Genomic DNA, 20,740 nt, shown 5'->3' with positions numbered 1-20,740 from the left:
GTTAGAAGGCAAGCTTAGGAGAATATGTGGTCTTACACTGGTCCGCAGGTCAACCAGCTTGCAAACTCAAAACAAACACTGGGAAATCTTATTGCCAAATCATGTTCAAAATCACAAAAGCTCATGTTTTCTGCTGGTTCGTTTTGCTCAGAGCAGGCTCATTCCACAAAACTAGTTAAGCCCTCACGTCAAATTTGTGAGATAACATCTAATGCACTTAGAGACATTGAGGTGCAGAGCACAGTAACAGACCCATTGGTCCAACTTGTCCATGCCAACCAGATGTCCTCAATCACTCTAGTCCCAATTGCCATGTATTTCGCTCATATCTTCCAAATTTGAGGAAAGACATTCTGGCTATTGAGGGAGTGCAGCGTAAGTTCACGAAGTCAATTCCTGGAATGGCAGGACAACCTTACACTGAAAGACTGGAGTGACTGGGCTTGTATACCATTGAGTTTAGAAGACTAAGAGTGGATCTGATTGAGACATATAAGATTATTAAAGGATTGGACACCCTGGAGGCAGGAAACATGTTTCCGCTGATGGGTGAGTGCCGAACCAGAGGACACAGCTTAAAAATACGGGGTAAATTATTTAGGACAGAGATGAGGAGAAACTTCTTCATCCAGAGAGTGGTGGCTGTGTGGAATTCTCTGCCCCAGAGGCAGTGGAGGCCCAGTCTCTGGATTCATTTAAGAAAGAGTTGGATAGAGCTCTCAAGGATAGTGGGATCAAGGGTTATTGAGATAAGGCAGGAACAGGATACTGATTAAGGATGATCAGCCATGATCATATTGAATGGTGGTGCAGGCTCGAAGGGCAGAATGGCCTACTCCTGCACCTATTGTCTAAAATGTTCCTATTTAGGACCCATTCATTTGCGTCAACAAAATACTTAATCTACTCAGAAACTGACTCGTTGTACTAGTGAAAATATTACTTATCAGTTAAGTGTAACTTTTAACATAAATTTATTTTAAATCTGCTTGCTCATAGGTGTAGGCCAAAGCATTTTTCTTAAATATATATTTTTTCTGTTGATAAATCCATATTCAGTATTAATAAAAATTATATTATTCTCATGCAATGTCTTCTGAATAGAAAGAATAATGCAGTTTATTGCACTGGCTATTATATTCAATTATAGAAATGAATTCTGAATTATAACCTAACCTGCACAATTGCTCGATTCTGTCTAAAGCCAAATCTTTATACTGAAGTTGTCCAACACATGGACCTTGGGTCAGAGTCAGATCATCCAAGGATCTCCCTATTAACCAGTTGCTGACATATCCTTAATAACAGGTAAGTACAGGTGAAAGATTATGTAAGGAACTGCTCATCTGATTTATCAAACTTGCTCAAACTTCCAAACCCACAATCACCGCCATCCAGAAGGACAAGGGCACAGGTAGAAGGGAACAAATTCCCCTATAAGCGACTCACCATCCTGACGTGGAAATGTATCACTGTTTCTTCACTGTCACTGGACGAAATTCATGGAGCTCCCTCCCTAATAGCCTTGTGGGCTTTACTACACCAAATAGACTTGAGTGGCTCAAAAGGCAGCTCACCACCATCTTAGGGACGGCCAATAAATACTGGCCTAGCCAACAAAGTCCACAAGCCCTGAGTCAACAATGAAAAAAGATCACAGGCAGTTTCTCATCCATGTTTGCTGATGATGGGGAGGCAACGAGAAGGTATGTGGTGTGAACAGTCAGGGATTTTCTGAGGCCTGGAGGGGTTGCTGGGGATAGTGCAGGGGCCAGGGTTGTACTCAGAGGCTTGTATAACAGGGCAGGTAGGGGCTGGAATGTGCACGGGGTGGGGAAGGCTGCCAATCCTGCCAGAAGATGGTGATCGCTGTATCTGTCTGGTCTAGCCATATGGAAACATAATTACATGGCCTTCACTGGGCTTGTGTAGTAGGAGGTGCCCTCTCCTTTCCTTGCAGCCATACTAGCTGCCACTTTACAAGTGTCTCAGAGAGGCGAGGCACCAACCCTAATGGGACATTAGTCCTAGTGGAAAGCTTTGAATTAGCTGCTGCCAGTAAAGTGCTGTCCCTTGATCCTGATAACCTGCTTAGATGTAAACCTGAGGGCCTGTTTCCAGTCCTGACAGAAAGATTTCAATGATTCCTAAAAAATACTTCATATTTCTATATTTCGATATTTTTCTCAAAATGGCACTTGATCTACTTTTGCTGCACTCTCTGAACTCCCAAAACCCTCAATGTGCAGGAATATCAGCTGGAGTATAAAACACCCTACCATGGCTGATTTTTGCCTTCTACTAAAATTGTAACATATTCCAATCGTTTTCAAACAAAACTGCACCAACAAAATGTTCTTTGCAAGGGGTAGGTTTTGCAGCAGTGATTTCTTTGCTAATTTCACACGACTGCACAAGCAGTGGGTTGTACAGTATTGAACAGAGTCAAGTTCAGAGCCACAAAAGTAAAGTCAGTTACAGAGTCATAGAGATCTACAGCACGGAAACAGACCCTGTGGCCCAAGTCGTCCATGTCGACCAGAAGTCCTAACCTAATATAGTTCGTTCTGCCAACACTTGGCCCACATTCCTCTAAATCCTTCCTATTCATAAACCCATCTAGATGCCTTTTAAATGCTGTAATTGTACCAGCCTCCACCACTTCCACTGGCAGCTCATTCCATCTATGCACCACCGTCTGCGTGAAAAAGCTGCCCCTTAGATCCCTTTTAAATCTCTCCCCTCCTCTAAGATGATAGAAATGTTTGAATTTTGAGACCACTTGCCCATATTTAGAATATTCCTCCATTTATTCTCAAGTGGGGTAGGCTGCTGACAGTAGAATCACAACTGAAATCATTGAAGAATGGCCCTTAATTCCTGCTTCTTAAGACATAGCACTGTGTTTTTGTTAATACATAAATAAAGCCAAGAAGTAACACAAGGATAAACTAGGATCTAATACTGGATAGCTAACCATGTTCAGTAAACAACAAAGTCAAACTATGTCTAATTATCCACACCTACCGGTAACAGTAACTTTGTATCCGTTTATATCCTTTGCTACCATTAGCACTCCCTTTGTATTTTGCTCTGGGCATCCTTACCATCTGTTTCAATCACACCTCCTCCTTCTCGGTAAAGTCCCACATAGGAGGCTAGTGAGCAAAATTGGGACGCATGATACTGGGGGCAAAGTACTGACTTGAATTGAAAATTGGTTGGCTGACAGGAAACAAAGAGTACTGATAAACAGCTCCCTTTCGGAATGGCAGGCGATGACCAGTGGGGTACATCAGAGCTGGGACCGCAGCTTTTTACAATATATAATAATGATATAGAAGATGGTATTAATAGTAACATTAGCAAATTTGCTGATGATACAAAGCTGGGTGGCAGGGTGAAATGTGAGGAGGATCTTAGGAGATTACAGGGTGACTTGGACAGGTTAGGTGAGTGAACAGATGCATGGCAGATGCAGTTTAATATGGATAAGTGCATGGTTGTCCACTGGTGGCAAGAACAGAAAGGCAGATTACTACCCAAAAGGACTTAAGTTAGGTAAAGGGGCAGTACAAAGAAATCTGGGTATTCTTGTACACCAGTCAATGAAGGTAAGCATGCAGGTACAGCAGGTAGTGAAGAAGGCTAATAGCATGCTGGCCTTCATAACAAGAGGGATTGAGTATAGAAGCAAAGAGGTCCTTCTGCAGCTGTACAGGGCCCTGGTGAGACCACACCTGGAGTATTGTGTGCAGATCTGGTCTCCAAATTTGAGGAAAGACATTCTGGCTATTGAGGGAGTGCAGCGTAGGTTCACGAAGTCAATTCCTGGAATGGCGGGACTATCTTATGTTGAAAGATTGGAGCGACTGGGCTTGTATACCCTTGAGTTTAGAAGACTGAGAGGGGATCTGATTGAGACGTATAAGATTATTAAAGGATTGGACACTCTGGAGGCAGGAAACATGTTTCTGTTGATGGGTGAGTCCCGAACCAGAGGACACAGCTTAAAAATAAGAGGTCGGCCATTTAGGACAGAGATGAGGAGAAACTTCTTCACTCAGAGAGTGGTGGGTGTGTGGAATTCTCTGCCCCAGAAGGCAGTGGAGGTCCAGTCTCTGGATTCGTTTAAGAAAGAGTTGGATAGAGCTCTCAAGGATAGTGGAAACAAGGGTTATGGAAATAAGGCAGGAACAGAATACTGATTGAGGATGATCAGCTATGATCATAATGAATGGTGGTGCAGGCTCGAAGGGCAGAATGGCCTACTCCTGCACCTATTGTCTATTCTTTTTCAACAACATAAAAAGCACCATTATTTAACTCCTTTCAGTTCCAAAGAACAGACTTTCTCTTAGGAATGTTGTGGAAGCTTTGGTGAGGGTGCAATAGAGTTTTATCAGGATGCTGCCTGGATTGGCGTGCATTAACGAAAAGGAGAGGTTGAACAAACTTAGATTATTTTTGCTAGAGTGTCAGAGACTGAGGAGCGATTTGATAAATGTATATAAAATTATGAGAGGCATGGGTAAGGTGGGGTCTTTTTCCCAGGGTGGAAAATTACAAATACTAGGAGGCATAGGTTTAAGCTGAGAGAAGCAAAGATTGTGAGATATGTGGATAAAGTTTATATCCACAAGGGCTGGTAGGTTCCTGAAATACACCTGAAATCCAGGTGAGTTGGTAGAAGCTGATACATCAGCAAAGTTTTTAAGGGGTATTTACAAACACATGAACAAGCAGGGCATAGAGGTATATGGCAAATGTGCAGGCAAATCAGATTAGCTTAGAATGGCATCATGGTCAGCATAGACATAGTGGGTCAATCAGCCTGTTTCTGGACTGTACTGTTTTATCTTTTATGGTTCAAAATGTTAACTCTATTTCTCTTAGTGTTAATGAAAATGGTGATGATAAATAATTGAAAATATGGCTAAATTTGCAGGCTAACATTAATATTAGCAAGATAAATTTCTATTCATCTGGTGTCTTTTCTTTCTGAAACTTGTTTCACAGTCGACAGATGAGAAAAAAACCTGAAATGTGGCATCACACATGTAAACGTTGGGGGTCCTGTTCCAGACTACAGGCTGCAACTGCTATTTTACTTTCTGATTAACTATCTACAGTATATGTTGCAATGACAGGGAGCAGACACTTCTTTAATACTATAACAGAAGTACACTTCGTAAGATCACAGAGAAAAACAAACCATTCTTCAATGAGAGGGCTCCCAAATTACAGGTACACAGAAAATAAATAATGTTTGAGCACTTGTTTGAGATCCACAAACATCACTTAACAATGTCAAGTGACAAGAACAAAGATTGAGAGTTTCAGCTGACAGGAGAAGGCATTTTACAAAACGAGATTATGAATATCATGGGGTGGTCACACGTTCTAGTGAAAACAAAAACACAATGTGCAATATTTTATTTATACTTGCTTATCACTTAAAATCAATAAACTACCTCATAATGTGTGGTTCTCTGTACTTCTGAGATCAACATGGCACAGCAAACCTTGCAGTAGTTATCCATGAAAAGTTCGCTGTCATTGTGACCCCCCATTTTATCTGAAAAGAAACATTTAGTATATCAATGGTGGCATTTCAAAATCAAGATAAGTCCATCTGCAGACAGTCCACTAGTATGGATTCAAAGTCATTTCTTTGCAATAGTGAAAATTCCTACATTTTCCATTAACTGAAGTTAAGTGATATGGAGAACAGCAAAATAAAACAAAAATTATAAGCAGGTGGTATATGAAATGCACTCACCTCAGAGGTATTAAAAATTATGGATCTAGCAAGAATGCATATTTTAAAGCAATTTAAAGAATCAAACAGATTTCACACAAACAAGTCCTACAACCCACTCAGATTTGTGTGCTTGCTGAGAATTAAAACATTTTGCTTTCTGCTCATCAGGTTGTGAATATTCAACAAAAATAAGAACGGAAGTACACGTCAGTGTCCGTGGCAGGGTGAATGTTTCAGGAGCAATTTCAGTTCAACTATTTCCTGGACTAATGAAATGTTGCAGTTCAAATATTAAGCTGGTGACAGACTTATACCCCTTTACACTCACACACATACACACGCTCTCTCACAGACACTCACCACCCCCCAAACCACACACAACCACATATAAGTTTGTGGCGTGAATCTGTACTTGTACATTGGTACATTTTATTTTGCTCAAAAACTGCATGAATCCAATTAAGATTCTGTAAATTCCTTTTTTAGAAACAGAATCAATTTGAACATTGGGAGTCAGACAGACATATTTTAAGCTCACACTTTCAATGCATTATCTGAGCTGACATGACACCTATTGTTGAAGTTCACCTGAGAATCTAACTTTTAAAAAAGGTTCTGGGATTTACATATGAAAGAAATGAAACCAACATGATCATTCCAAAAGAATTAAACAATTCAGGTCTTTTTCATTTCAGTGCATCACGCTGTAAACTTTTGCTATAAATTCTGTGTCTTACGATCTTATACTCCACAACCACTTGATGGAGGAGCAGCGCTCCGAGGGCTGGTGCTTCCTGGTAAACCTATTGGACTATAACCTGGTGTTGTGTGATTTTTAATTTTGTACACCCCAGGCCAACACCAGCATCTCCAAATTTTGAAGATTGAACTCCATTTTGCTTTTCTTTGGGTTGAACAGAACATGTTCCTGCATTTCACACATAGACTCTTCAACATTATATATACACACAGCACAGAAATTAGCCCAGTGAGCAGGTGAGGTGAACAGACTTATTCTGTTAAAAATCACACAACACCAGGTTACAGTCCAGCAGGTTTATTTGGATGTACTAGCTTTCGGAGATGAAGAAGCAATGCTCTGAAAGCTAGTGCTTCCAAATAAACCTGTTGGGACTATAACCTGGTGTATGGTTTTTAACTTTGTACACACTGACACCTCCAAATCAAGTTAGATGGTTTACTAAATTTCACAATTTATAAACATAAACTAATAAGCAATACACTTTAAGTGCATAAGCATACTGCTTTGCTTAAAATAATCAAATGATGTCATACCAATTTGAATTCAATCCAGCTCAATGTTATTTGCAGCTATTCAAGAATATTTAAGAATATCAAGGAATATTAAGAATTACTGAGAAAAGAATCTCTAATAATATCTGAGAATAAAGAATCGAGTAACATTTAAAGTTTTATCTTAAAGCCCAAATGGGAAAAAATTTTGAGAAGCATTATGAGGTTTCCAAATTCTTAGATTGTTAAAATTTCTTCTGCTTTGTAAATATCAGTGTTAACCCTCTGTATAGGCTCCTCCCACTCTCTTGTGATACTGCACCATATAATATTATGTTTAATTATGTGGTGAAGATTTCCTTTATGGAATTGTGAGCTTTTATCTAGTCCTTTTGTTATTGATATTTTATAAAAGTATCCTTTCATTTCTCCCATTTTCTTTCAATGTTAAAAGTACTTGTTAGAGGTTTACCTCTAAAGATATGCTTGATTTCTTTCTTTGTGAGTCCTGTCTGATTATGGTATTCACGTGATAAGGATCATTGCCATCGCTTACCAGTTGGATGGTTCCAGTAATTAACATCTTATTTTCACACTCAGGCCTTCTTTGCAGTGATGAAACTATTGCTTGTACCTTTTTCTTATGTCTGTGTTGAATATATTATGACTAAATTAACTTTAATAGCATATCCCATGTCCAGGAGCCCTTCTAGGTATATTCCAATTTCAAAGTAGAGCTGTCTGGTTTTTCTATCAGTTCAATGGTAATTATAATGGTTACCTCCTGAATGAATCTTTATCATTAAATTTTTTTTAATAATCTAAATGTTTTCTACTTAATTAGTTGTACTTATTTCTTATATTATATTTCTGACCAGATATTATTACCATTCAGCCTGGTTGAATTATGCCTGTGTTGATGCTCCATGTGAGCCTCCTCCTCCTTCTCCTATTTTTAACGAAATTAGAATGCATTTCTTTCTCTTGTGCATTCATCCAGCTGATCCTTAATTGCATCTATTCTATTCACTTCAACCAATTCTTAATAATCCTTACCAACCTGGTACTAATTGCCACATTTCCAAACTTATCTCAGTAAAGAAGCATAATTTAGGATGGTGATGCACCTCTTTGTGGTCAGTTATCTCAGCAGGATTTTGAAATGACAACATCCTAGACAAATCTCCCACAGCTGCTTCATCAATTACTTTCCCTCCATCACAAGGTCAAACGTGAGGATATTTCCTGATCATTGCATAAGGTTCGGCATCACTCATGGCTCCGCAGATATCCGTCCATATCCAAACAGAGCAAGACCTAGATAATATCCAGAGTTGGGCTGATCTCTTCAACAAGAGACAACCTAACCATTACCCCAAAACATTCACCGTCTCTTCCATTGCTGAGTCCTCACTATCAACATTCTGGGAATTACCCAGAATTGGACTAGTTATATAAATAAACTGGGCTTATAAATACAGGACTACAAAGACAATCAAAGGCTAGGAATCTTGCAGTGATTGACTCACCTTCTGACTCTCCAAATCCTGTCCACCATCTATAAAACACAATTTAGGAGTGTGATGGAACACTCCCCACTCGCCTGGATGGGTGAACATCCAACAACATAGAAAAAACTTGATACCATCCATGATAAAGCAGCCACTTGATTGGCATCACATCCACAAGCATCCACTCCCTCCACCACCATTGCTGAGTATCAGCAGTGTGTACTGTATACAAGATTCACTGCAGAAATTTATCACACTTCCTTAGGCAGCACCTTCCAAACTCATGAGCACTTCCATCTAGAAGGCCAAAGGCAGCAGCTACATGGGAACACCTGGGAGTTCCCCTCCAAGTCGTTCACCATTCTGACTTAGAAATATAAAACTCTTCCTTTACAGTCACTGGGCCAAAATTGGCCAACACTGGCCAAGAATTATCTCCTGTGGATCTACCTACACAAAATGAATTGAAACAAAAAACAGAAATTGTTGGAGAAACTCTGCATCTGTGGAGAGAAAGCAGAGTTAACATCTTGGATCCAGTGACCCTTTCTGAAAATGAACTGCACAGGTTCAAGAAGCAACTTACCATCACCTTCTTAAGGGCTTATGGTCCCTAGTTGTGGTCTCACCTACATTTGGAAATATCTCTGCCATAAATTATCAAACACTTTCACAAGATTACATCTCAACTTTTCATTTTCTAGAGAAACGGGTCCCAGCCTTTTCAGTTTCTCTTGATACCTACAGCTCTAAGTTCTGGTATCAATTTTGCAAGTTCTTTAGTCACTCCATACATTTGTTCAATCTTACTCATTTCTGATGTCTGTGGTGAAGCTCTTGCCAGATATGAACTTACGTTTTAGTTTCCAATTAAACTGAAGGCTCACCACCATGTGATTAAATGAACAACATCTAACACAGTAATATTACAAGGATCTCATTCAAAGGATGCAGCTTTCAGAGTTTTTATGAAAGATCACCTGAACCCTAGATTGGGCTGTAAAACTTCATTCAGACTTCAAACAAAATACAGTTATTGAGAAAATACACTTAAAATGCTTACTAGTTACTGGCCACTAACATTTTTCTAAAGGTCACTCACAGGAAGAAAAAACAACTTTGCATTTATATTGCAGTTTTAATGTAATAAAACATCTGAAACCTTTCATCAGAAAGTTACTTTAAAAAAAATGTTTGCAGTACAATGGCTGATGTCCACCCTATGTAATACAAATATTTTATGTCTATCTGTTTTATCCAGTGGTTATTTATAGCATAAGTCTACATACGAGGAATGTTTGAGGACTCTGGGTCGACACTTGATGGAGTTCAGAAGGATGAGAGGGGATCAAATTGAAATATACAGAATACTGAATGGCCTGGACAGAGTAGATGTTGGGAAGATGTTTCCATTGACAGAAGAGGCAAGGACCTGAGGGCACAGAATAAAGGGAAGACCTTTCGGAATGGAGATAAGGAGAAACTTCTTCAGCCCAAGAGCGGCGAATCTCTGGAATTCATTGCCACAGACGATTGGAGTCCAGGTCACTGAGCATGCTTGAGATTGAGATAGATAGGTTCTTGAGCATCAAGGTTTACGGGTAGAAAGCAGGAGAATGGGGTTGAGGAACTTATCAGCTATGAGAGAATGGTGGAGTAGATTTGATGGGCTGAATGGCCTAATTTCTGCCCCCAAGAAAAGATTTACAAGGATGTTGAAGGGTTGAAAGATTTGAACTATAGGGAGAGGTTGAGTAGGCTAGGGCTGTTTTCCCTGGAGTGTCGGAGGCTGAGGGGTGGCCTTATAGTGGTTTATAAAATCATGAGGGGAAAGGATTGAATAAATAGACAAAGTCTCTTCCTTGGGGTGGAGGAGTCCAGAACTAGAGGGCATAGGTTTAGGGTGAGAGGGGAAAGAGATAAAAAGAGACCTAAGAGGCAATGTTTTCAGGCAGAGGGTGGTACGTGTATGGAATGAACTGCCAGAGGAAGTGGTGGGGGCTAGTACAATTGCAACATTTAAAAGGCATTGGATGGGTATATGAATAGGAGGGGTTTGGAGGGATATGGACCGGGTGCTGGCAAGTGGGACTAGATTAGGTTGGGATATCTGGTTGGCATTGATGAGTTGGACAAATGGTCTGTTTCAGTGCTGTATATCTCTATGACTCTATGCCTTATGGTCTGCTATCAGAATATCCAAAAGGTCCGGCTTATAAATATAATAAGAGACAAAGTACAAACACAAATGCAAAGTATAAAACTTGCTTCAAACCATGCTATTTGCCCTATATTATCCAACAACACTAATTCTAGTATTAATTCTAATGTAATGTGCTGGTTTGGGGTCAGCCTGTTCCTATCCTGGAAACGAAAGGTTGTGGGTTTAAGTCCCACACCACTGAACATAAACTCGCACTTGCCTTTATAAAATGTCCTCCTAGGTATTTCACAGGCAGTTTATCAAGTGTCCTTCTAAGTATTTCACAGGCAGTTTATCAGTTAATTTGACACAGAATCACATAGGAAGGCATTAGGAAAGATGATCAAAAGCTTGGACTAAGAGGTAGATTCACAAGAGGAAAGTATGGCAGGGAGGTAATAAGCATAGGGTGAATAATCCAGAGTTTAGACTTTGTGCAGCTGAATGCATAGCCAGCATTGATGGAGCAATTAAAATCAGAAATGTTCAACAGAACAGATTTCAAAAAAAAACACAGGAAAGTGCTCAATGAAGCATCCAAATACTATATTGATCCTTGCAAGAGACAGTTAATTGAGACTATTTGGTAGATGCGAAAGGTCTCAGTGTATTATTAAACCAAGTACAGAGGAATTTTCTCAGTGCACTAGACAATATTCATCTGGTCAACAAAAAAACACAAATTTCCTATGTGTAAAATGGCTGTGGCTGATGACCAAGTTACAATGGCTGGGAATCAATCGAGCCAATGTGAAGAAGATAACAAAGTGCTGTGGATGCAAGATCCTTTTCTCAAGGCTATGTTTGTCACTCATTGCTCACACTGTCACAGTGCCAGTGATATCACTGCCAGGGATGTTGTTGCCTGCATAAAAGATTATCAGCACCAATGAGCAATTCAAAACAATTTTAACAACAGCAGAACGAATAAAATGTGCTCTTTTCCAAATGTTCCTCTCATTTCAAATGTTTCTCAAATTTTTACAGAGGCAAGCAGGGCATGGAGGAGGGTAGTGAGCTGACTGCCTGAAGTGGGTTGAGGAGTACTGTGCATTCAGCAATGATAATAGGAGCACTGTACATCCACTTACCAGTGAGTGGATACAAACATCCTGACATCAATTATATCAGTGCCACTGCCTTCCTGTACCAGTATGGTAGCAGGAGGTACTCCATTCTCAGACAGTCTTCATTTTTACAACCATTTAGTAAACACTTGTACGTTACACGACTATGTGAACATATCAAGAGAAGCAAAAAATGATTAAGAAACTTATATTGCCACATACCATTAAAAAATGCTTCCATTCAAAGGTGCACACTCACAGAATCTGCCTCAACTCCTCAAGTGTCCCACTGCACCCAAATACTAACAGCTCTGGAGTATAGTCAGTATGTGGAGAAAGTGAGGACTGCAGACTCTGGAGATCAGAGTCGAGAGTGTGGTGCTGAAAAACCACAGCAGGTCAGGCAGCATCCAAGGAGCAGGAGAATTGACATTTCAGGCAAAAACTTTTCATCAGGAATGGTGAAGGTAAGGCATTAGAGGCCAGGAGAACGCAAGTCTTGGAGGAGGTCGAGGGCGTGGGTCATGTCCTGAACGTATGTAGGGAGTTCCTGGACGGGGGGGGGGGATAGGACAGTATCAAGGCATCTAGACAAGGGGGGATAGGACAGTATCAAAGCATCTAGACAAGAGGGATAGGACAGTATCAAGGCATCTAGACAAGGGGGATAGGACAGTATCAAGATATCAGGACCGGGGGGATAGGACAGTATTTGATTACCCACACTAATTACCCATTACTCAAAATCTCTTGTAGATTATCAGAATAAATAAAATAAACATCAGTCTGAAACCACGAGCACGTGCATGATTCCATTGACTTGAACACTGGATGCACTATCCTGCAGTGGAGAAATAAGTTGTAATGTTAGAGGTGCCATCTTGCAGATCAGGCATTAAATTGTGTCCTTATCTGCTGACTCGAGTGACACTAAAGACCCCAGGACATTGATTTGAAGAACAGCAGGGGAGCTCTCCCTGGTTATCTGTACCATATTTATGCCTTAAATATTACAACCGAAATAAAGAGACCTTGTCACTCTTGCCAACTTTTCATGAGAGCTTGCTGTGATGTGCCTTTCTTATGTTGCTAAAGCAACTATATTTCAAACCTACTCCATCTGCTGAGAACCATGTTGGCATAAAGTCACTGAAATACACTGTGGGCTGCAGTTTACAGAGGGCAATGGATGCAGAAGGGGAAAGATACAGTCTGCCCACTCCTACCATTACAGCACATTTGCCAGCCCATGGCAGTTGGGGAAGCAGGGATATTGAACATCCAAGGCAGGACAACTGGCAGGGCAGGGGTTAGGCTGTGCACAGAGGATGGTGTTAACTACCCACTGAAAGGCCCACTGTCATTGTTTTGTTGGGAGCTTCAGAAGAAATCCACATTTAAACACAGAAGCATAGAAAACAGGACTAGGCCATTTGGCCCTTCGAACATGCTCTACCATTCATTATGATCATGATTCACCATCCAACTCAATAAACTTGTTTCTCCTTTTTCTCATATTGACCCAGTTTCGGTGAAAGCAGTGTAGGAGAAAGGCAGTATTCATCAGTGACACTGAAACAGTGGAGAATCAAGTGAAAACAGTTTGTTTTGGTTTACTAATTATCGTGTCTTATTAAGGACCTTTATTTAGGAGGAAATAACATGCTCAAACCTGGCCAGGCAGCATCTGAGGAGTAGGAAAATCGACGTTTCAGGACTCTTGATGAAGGGCTTTTGCCCGAAATGTCGATTTTCCTACTCCTCAGATGCTGCCTGACTTTGCTGTGCTTTTTCAGCACAACTCTAATCTAGACTCTGATTTCCAGCATCTGCAGTCCTCACTTTTGCCTATGCTGAAACCTGTCCCATTCCTCTTTGAAGTAATGCTCTGAAAAAAACATAACTGGGACTATCATTACATTAAGGGCTTGGATGGGGAGGAATTTGTTAAGTGTAGACAAGAAAACTTTCTTATTTAATGTATTGATGTTCCACTACAGAAGGAGCTCTTGGGAAATAAGGCAGGGCAAGTAATTGAGGTGTCAGTGAGGGAGCAGGTGATCATAATTTTATTAGTTTAAAATAGTTATAGAAAATGATAGACCTGATCAAAAAGTTAAAGCTTTAAGGTGGAGTAAGGTCATTATATGATATTGGACAGAAACTTTCAAAAGTTGATTGGGGTAGAGTATTTGCAGATAAAGGTTTGGTTGGGAAGTGGAAGGTCTTTGAGAATGAGATAACGAGAGTTCAGACAGAATTTGTTCCTGATAGAGTGAAGAGAAAGGCTAGTAGGTGTAGAGAATGGTGGATGTCTCAAGACATTGAGGCTTTGGTCAAGAAAAAGAAGAAGGCATATGTTAGGTATAGACAGCTGGGATTGAGTGAATCACGAGAACATATAAAGGCAATAGAGTCATAGAGATGTACAACACGGAAACAGACCCTTCGATCCAACTCGTCCAGGCCGACCAGATATTCTAACCTAATCTAGTCCCATCTGCCAACATGTGACCCATATCCCTCTACTCCTTTCCTATTCACATACCCATCCAGATGCCTTTTAAATGCTGTAATTGTACCAGCCACCACCACTTCCTCTAGCAGCTCATTCCCAGACTATTCAACCTCTCCCTGTAGCTCAAATCCTCCAACCCTGGCAATATCCTTGTAAATCTTTTCTGAACCCTTTCAAGTTTCACAACAGCAGTATAAGTATAATTCAGAGGGAAATCAGGAGGACAAAAAGGGGATATGAGATAGCCTTAGCAAATAGGGTTAAGGAGAATCCAAAGGGTTTCTACAAATACATTAAAGACTAAAGAGTAATTAGAGAGAGAATAGGGCCCCTTAAAGATCAACAAAGCCATTTATTGTGGAATTACAGGAGATGGATGAGGTACTAAATAAGTACTTTGCAGCAGTACTTACTGTGGAGGACTTGGGAGCTAGGTACTCGTGTAAATAAATACTGATGTCTTGAAAAGAGTTCATAAAAGGAGATGCTGGATGTCCTAAAAGCACAAAGGTAGATAAATCCCCATGGCCTGTTCAGGTGTTTCCCAGAACGTCATGGGAAGCTAGAGATGAGATTGCTTTGCTCCTTGCTGAGATATTTGTATCATCGATAGTCAATCTCCAGTCTTCTAGCTAATGATGTGCCATTATTAAAGGAAGACTGTAAGGAAAAGCCAGAGAACTGCAGATGGGTGACCCTTACATCAGTGGGAGGTAAATTGTTGGTGGGGATTCTGAGGGACAGGATTTACATTCATTTGAAAAAGCAAGAATTGATTAGGGATAGCCAGCATGGCTTTGTCCGTGAGAAATCATGTCTCAGTAACTTGATTGAGTTTTTTGAAGAGTTGACAAAGAAGACTGATGAAGGCAGGGAAGTAAACATTGTCTGTATGGACTTCAGCAAGGGGTTCGACAAGGTTCTGCATGGTAGACTAATTTGTAAGATTAGATCACATGGAATCCGGAAGAGCTAGCCAATAGGATACAAAATTGGTTGGAAGGTAGGAGAATAGAGGGGGAGGGTGATGGAGGGTTGTTTTTAGGGATGGAGGCCTGTGACCAGTGGTGTGCCGTAAGGATCGGTGCTGAGTCCACTGCTTTTCGTCAATGATTTGAATGTGAATGCATGAAGTATGATTAGTAAGTTTGCAGACATCATCAAAATTGGTGGTGAAGTGAACAGTAAGAAGATTATCTCAGAATACAATGGTCCCTTGATCAGACAGGCCAATGGGCTAATGAGTGACAGATGGAGTTTAATTTAGATACCTGAGGAGTAACTATTTCATGCAGTGGGTGGTGAGTGTATGGAATGGGCTGACAGAGGAGGTGGTGGAGGCTGGTACAATAACAACATTTAAAAGGCACCTGAATGCGTATATGGAAAGGCTGAGGGACTTGAGGCTGTTTTCATTAGAGAGAAGAAGGTGACTTAATAGAGACATACAAAATGATCAGAGGACAGTGATAGGGTGGACAGTGAGAGCCTTTTTTCACAGATGGTGATGACTAGAACGAGGGGACATAGCTTTAAATTGAGGGGTGATATAGGAGAGATGTCAGAGGTAGGTTCATTACTCAGACTAGGCTCAGTAAGGCATGAAATGCCCTCTGCAACAGTAGTAGACTCGCCAACTTTAAGGGCATTTAAATGGTCACCGGATAAACATATGGATGATAATGGAATAGTGCAGGTGAGATGGGCTTCAGATTGGTTTCACAGATCAGTGCAACATCAAGGGCCAAAGGGCCTGTACTGTGGTGTAATGTTCTATTTTCTATGAATAGGAAGGGTTTGGAGTGATATGGGCCAAATGTTGGAAAATAGGACTAGGTCAGATTGGGATGTCTGGTTAAAGTGGATGAGTAGGACCAAAGAGTCTGCTTCTATACTCTTTGACCCTTAAGTTACATGCGACCATTGAACTCAGTTTGTCACTCACACGGATGCTAAAAGACTTCCTGAGAATTTTCATTTCTGTTTCCATTCCATATACCAGCTGCAGCTGCCAGTCCTAACAGAGGGGAACACAGTGCAAGTAGTTGATGGCAACAGTTGGACATAGAAACTTAGAGCGGGTGCCAATCAAGCAGCTGAGAGGGGTTGCTAGCTCCATCAAAATGCCTGAGCAAAACTTGAGGCCTTAGCATTCAGGGAAAAGACTCCACTGGTCTACAGTGCACAAAAGGAGATTATTCTAGATCAGTCATCTCATCTCACGACATTATCTACTGGGGTTTCTCAGGATGTTGCCCGAGGCCGACCATGTTCGGCTGCTCTGATGGTTGCTAATGATTGCACAATGTGCAGCACATTCAAGAACTCCTCAGATACTGAAGCAGACCGTGTTCAAATTATAAGACATAGGAGAAGAAGTAGGCCATTCAGCCTATGGAGTCTTCTTCGCCATTCAATGATATCATGGCTGATCTGACAAGCTTCAACTTTACTTTCCTGCCTTTTCTCAATAACCCTTGATTCTCTTAAAACATCTGTCCATCTCAGCCTGAATATACTTGATGACCTAGATGCAGCAAAGTCTCAACACTGAGGTCTCAACTGATAAGTAGTAAATAACATTCAATCTCACAAATGCCAGGCAATAGCCATCTCTGGGGCAAAACAGCTTGAATGATTGGTACCACATCCACCCCTAAGCATTCACACTCTCTAACATCAACACACAGTGGCAGCAGTATGTACCATCTGCAAGCTGCACTGAGGTAGCTCATCAAGGCTCCTTTGACAGCACCATAATGTTTATACTCTTTAGTTCTGAGAACATCATGTTCAACTCAAAACATTAACTTGTTTCTCACTCTACAGATGCTGGCAGACATACTTGGTATTTTCAAACTGTTTTCATTTTAACTCACAATATGTTCATTTTATAAAGCTGTAGCCTTCTTTCACCAAATACTGAGCGTTTAAATATGAATGCACTGTTATGGAGTAAAGGTGAGGTGAAGTCACCATCGTCTTACCAAATCATAGGGCTGTTGCCACATTACAGAGAGACAGAACTGGTAGTGGTTTAACCTGAGGCTCACCTTGCCTTGGGCAAAGGGGGAGGTTGAGACGGACAGTCCTCCATGCAAGAATTGAACCCATGTTGTTGGCATCAGTGTATTGCAAACTAGCCTTCCAGCCAACAGAGCTAATCAACGCCCTATGTTGTAGAGTATTGCATTCAATACAGAAAGTCCGAACTTGCAAATAATGTTGCAGTTGGAGAGTTTTTGTACTTCTAGTTTCTGTCACTAGAGTTCACTGTATTCGCAGTCAGTCAGCAGTGTAGCTTCCAGAGTAATAAAAGCTGTCAGTATGTTTCCCTGTCTCACTCCCAGAACAATGCAAATTTAAATGGTCATTTAAATAGTCATTGGATAAACAACATATGGACTATAATGGAATAGTGTAGGTTAGATGGGCTTCAGATTGGCTTAACAGATCGGCGCAACATCAAGGGCCAAGGGGCCTGTACTGTGATGTAATGTTCTATTTTCCATGAATAGGAGGGGTGTGGAGTGACATGGGCCAAATGTTGGAAAACAGGACTACGCCAGATTGGGAGGTCTGGTCAAAGTGGATGAGTAGGACCAAAGAGTCTGCTTCTATACTGTATGACCCTTAAGTTACATGTGATCATTGAACTCAGTTTGTCACTCCCATGGATGCTAAAAGACCTGCATTGTTCTTACTCCTAATTTTCATTTATAGGGGTATATTATTTTTGAATTATCTAATCATGTTTGATTGGAACAGCAAAAGATGTTCATATAATACGTTTCCCAAGCAACAAACATAGGATTCAAACAACACAGTCACCACGCCCCAAAGAAATGTGGGCGAATATAAAATTGGAACAGCGCTCATGCACTTTTCCCCAACATCCCCTCCACTTCCCATCCAACCATCCAGCTACAAAGTTTTTCTAGGAGAGAGCTGTGAGCCCTTGGAATCTCACCACTCTCATAACCCAATGTCTTCTTGGCTGAATGTGAGAGAATTGCAGAATTTAGTCCTGGTCAGTGATTGTGGATTCATTTAGCCCTGTCTATCACTTGCTGTGTCTGTTGGTTGGCGTGCAAGTAGACCTGTGTTCCAGATTTACTAGGTTGACAACTCATTTTTATGTATGCCTGGTGCTGTGCCTGGCATGCCCTCTTCATTGAGGGATGAACTCCTGTCTTGATGGTAATGATAAAGTTATGAATATGCACTGTCACGAGATTAGAAAATGTGATTGAATACAAAGCTACTTATAATTCACTGAGTATAACAATATTAGACTGTTGCTCAGTTAGTCTTTGGGACAGTTCGCCCAATTTTGGTACATGCTCCAAGTGTTTAGGAAGGAGGTTTTGAAGGTATTATAAGTAGGCCCACAATGCCAAGACTAGCTATTAATTTCAGATTTATTAAACTAGTTTAAGTTCCACCAGGTGCTGTGCTGAGATTTGGACCTGTGCTCTCATGGCATTAGCCTAGTCTCTGAATTATTGGTCCATGGACACTTCTACTGTACAAAATCCTACCCACTATGACAAATATGAATAAATGATGAAGATGTCCTGGGACAAAAGGAGAAGAAACACAGTACAGGTGCAGACGGAGTGTGAATAGCAGAATAATGAATAGTTAACCTCATCTCAAATCTGTCCTGGCCCATATTTTCATTTCATTGATACTTGAACAAAGAAAAATTTTTCTTCTTCTTTCCAGGTGTCGAAATGAAAATTTCAACAATGCATGAGTACTAAATGCCCTCTGATCATTCTTCCCGCTCATTTCCCCCCTTCTGACCGCCAACTCTTCCTGGGTACTCTCAATACCTTCTGACATACACCTCTCTGACACTTAATGATACATTATCAGCTTTATTGCCTCACACTCCCACCTCAACAAATTTCCAGCTCAACATGGTTTTGAGCACTTTTGGTGTCACATTCACCCAATTAAATTTCTTTGGCAAGCAGATGTCTCCTTGACCTGCAGAGCCTTATGACCATCTCCTGCATTCTCCCTCCTGTGTGTAGTGGTATTGTCGCTGGACTGGTAATCCAAAACTCCAGGTTAATACACTGGAGACAAATCCCACAACAGCATTTGGAAAAATTTGAATCCAATAAAGCAAAATCTGGAATTAAAAGAAAGCTAGCTGAATGGCAATTGCGCAACCATTATGATAATACCATATGACATCGGAGCAGATGTAGGTTACCCTGTCATTCAGTGAGATTATCACTACTCCAGTTATAGTCAACTTCACTTTCCTGCCCATAATTGCTTGATTCCCTTACCTGATCAAGAAATAAGGAATGAGAAGATTAAATATGAGGGAAAGCTAGCCAGTAATATAAAGGAAGGCTGTAAGAGTTTCTTTAGATATATAAAGGGCAAAAGAGAGGCAAAAGTAAACATTGGGTGGCTGGAAAATGACGCTGGAGGGATAGTAGTGGGGAACAAGGATATGGCTAAGGAACTGAATAATTACTTCATGTCTCTCTTCACGGAGGAAGACAGGAGTAATAGCCCAAAAAAATCAAGACAGTGAGGGGGCAGAGCTGAGTATGGTGACCATCACCAAGGATAAGGTGCTAGAAAAACTGAATGGCCTGAATGTGGGCAAATCACCTGGACCAGATGGACTACACCCAGAGTTGTAAGGGAGATAGCTGAAGAGATAACGGAGTGGAGATCTTTCAGCAATAGCTAGAATCAGGAAGGGTTCCAGACAACTGAAAAATCACTAACGTGACACCCCTTTTAAAAAGGGAGTAAGGCAAAATTCTGAAAATTACAGACCAATTAGCCTAACCTCAGTTGTGAGTAAGATCCTGGAATCCATTGTGAAGGATGAGATTTCTGAATATTTGGAAGTGTATGGTAAAAGGGCAAAGTCAGCATGGTTTCATCAAGGAGAGGTCATGTCTGACAAATCTGCTAGAATTCTTTGAGTAAATAATGAAGTTAGACCATGGAAAGCCAATGGATGTTATCTACCTGGGTTTCAGGAAGGCCATTGACAAGACACCACATAGGAGGCTACTGAGTAAGGTAAGGGCCCATGGTGTCAGAGGCAAGGTGCTAGCATGGATAGAAACTTGGCTGTCTGGCAGAAAGCTGAGAATGGGGATAGAAGGGTCCTTCTCAGTGACAAGTCATGTTCTGCAAGGCTAAGACCACAATTTTTCACTTTATACATTAACAATCTAGATAGAGGAACTGAGGGCATTCTGGTTAAGTTTGCAGATTATACAAAAATAGAGAGAGGGACAGGTAGGACTGAGGAGGTGGGGAAGTTCCAGAAGGATTTTTACAGGTTAGGACAGTGGGCAAAAGAGTGGCAGATGGAGTACAATGGGAAAGTATGAGGTCATGCACTTTGGTAGGAAGGATAGAGGCATGGACTATTTT

General features: G+C 40.8%; 1 protein-coding gene across 1 annotated transcript in view; it reads right to left on the bottom strand.

Annotated features, from left to right (window-relative positions):
* LOC132817946 (zinc finger matrin-type protein 1-like) overlaps positions 1-20,740 on the bottom strand; it is a 100,393-nt gene that overhangs the window by 15,461 nt on the left and 64,192 nt on the right. The window contains exon 2 of the mRNA XM_060828502.1: positions 5,475-5,578. Within this exon, the coding sequence (XP_060684485.1) occupies positions 5,475-5,573 (99 nt within the window). The 5' untranslated portion in view covers positions 5,574-5,578. The remainder of the gene's footprint in view (positions 1-5,474; positions 5,579-20,740) is intronic.

The sequence above is a fragment of the Hemiscyllium ocellatum genome, chromosome 1, assembly GCF_020745735.1.
Source record: "Hemiscyllium ocellatum isolate sHemOce1 chromosome 1, sHemOce1.pat.X.cur, whole genome shotgun sequence".
Classification (NCBI taxonomy): Eukaryota; Metazoa; Chordata; class Chondrichthyes; order Orectolobiformes; family Hemiscylliidae; genus Hemiscyllium; species Hemiscyllium ocellatum.
This window is presented reverse-complemented; position numbering and strand designations above follow the sequence as displayed.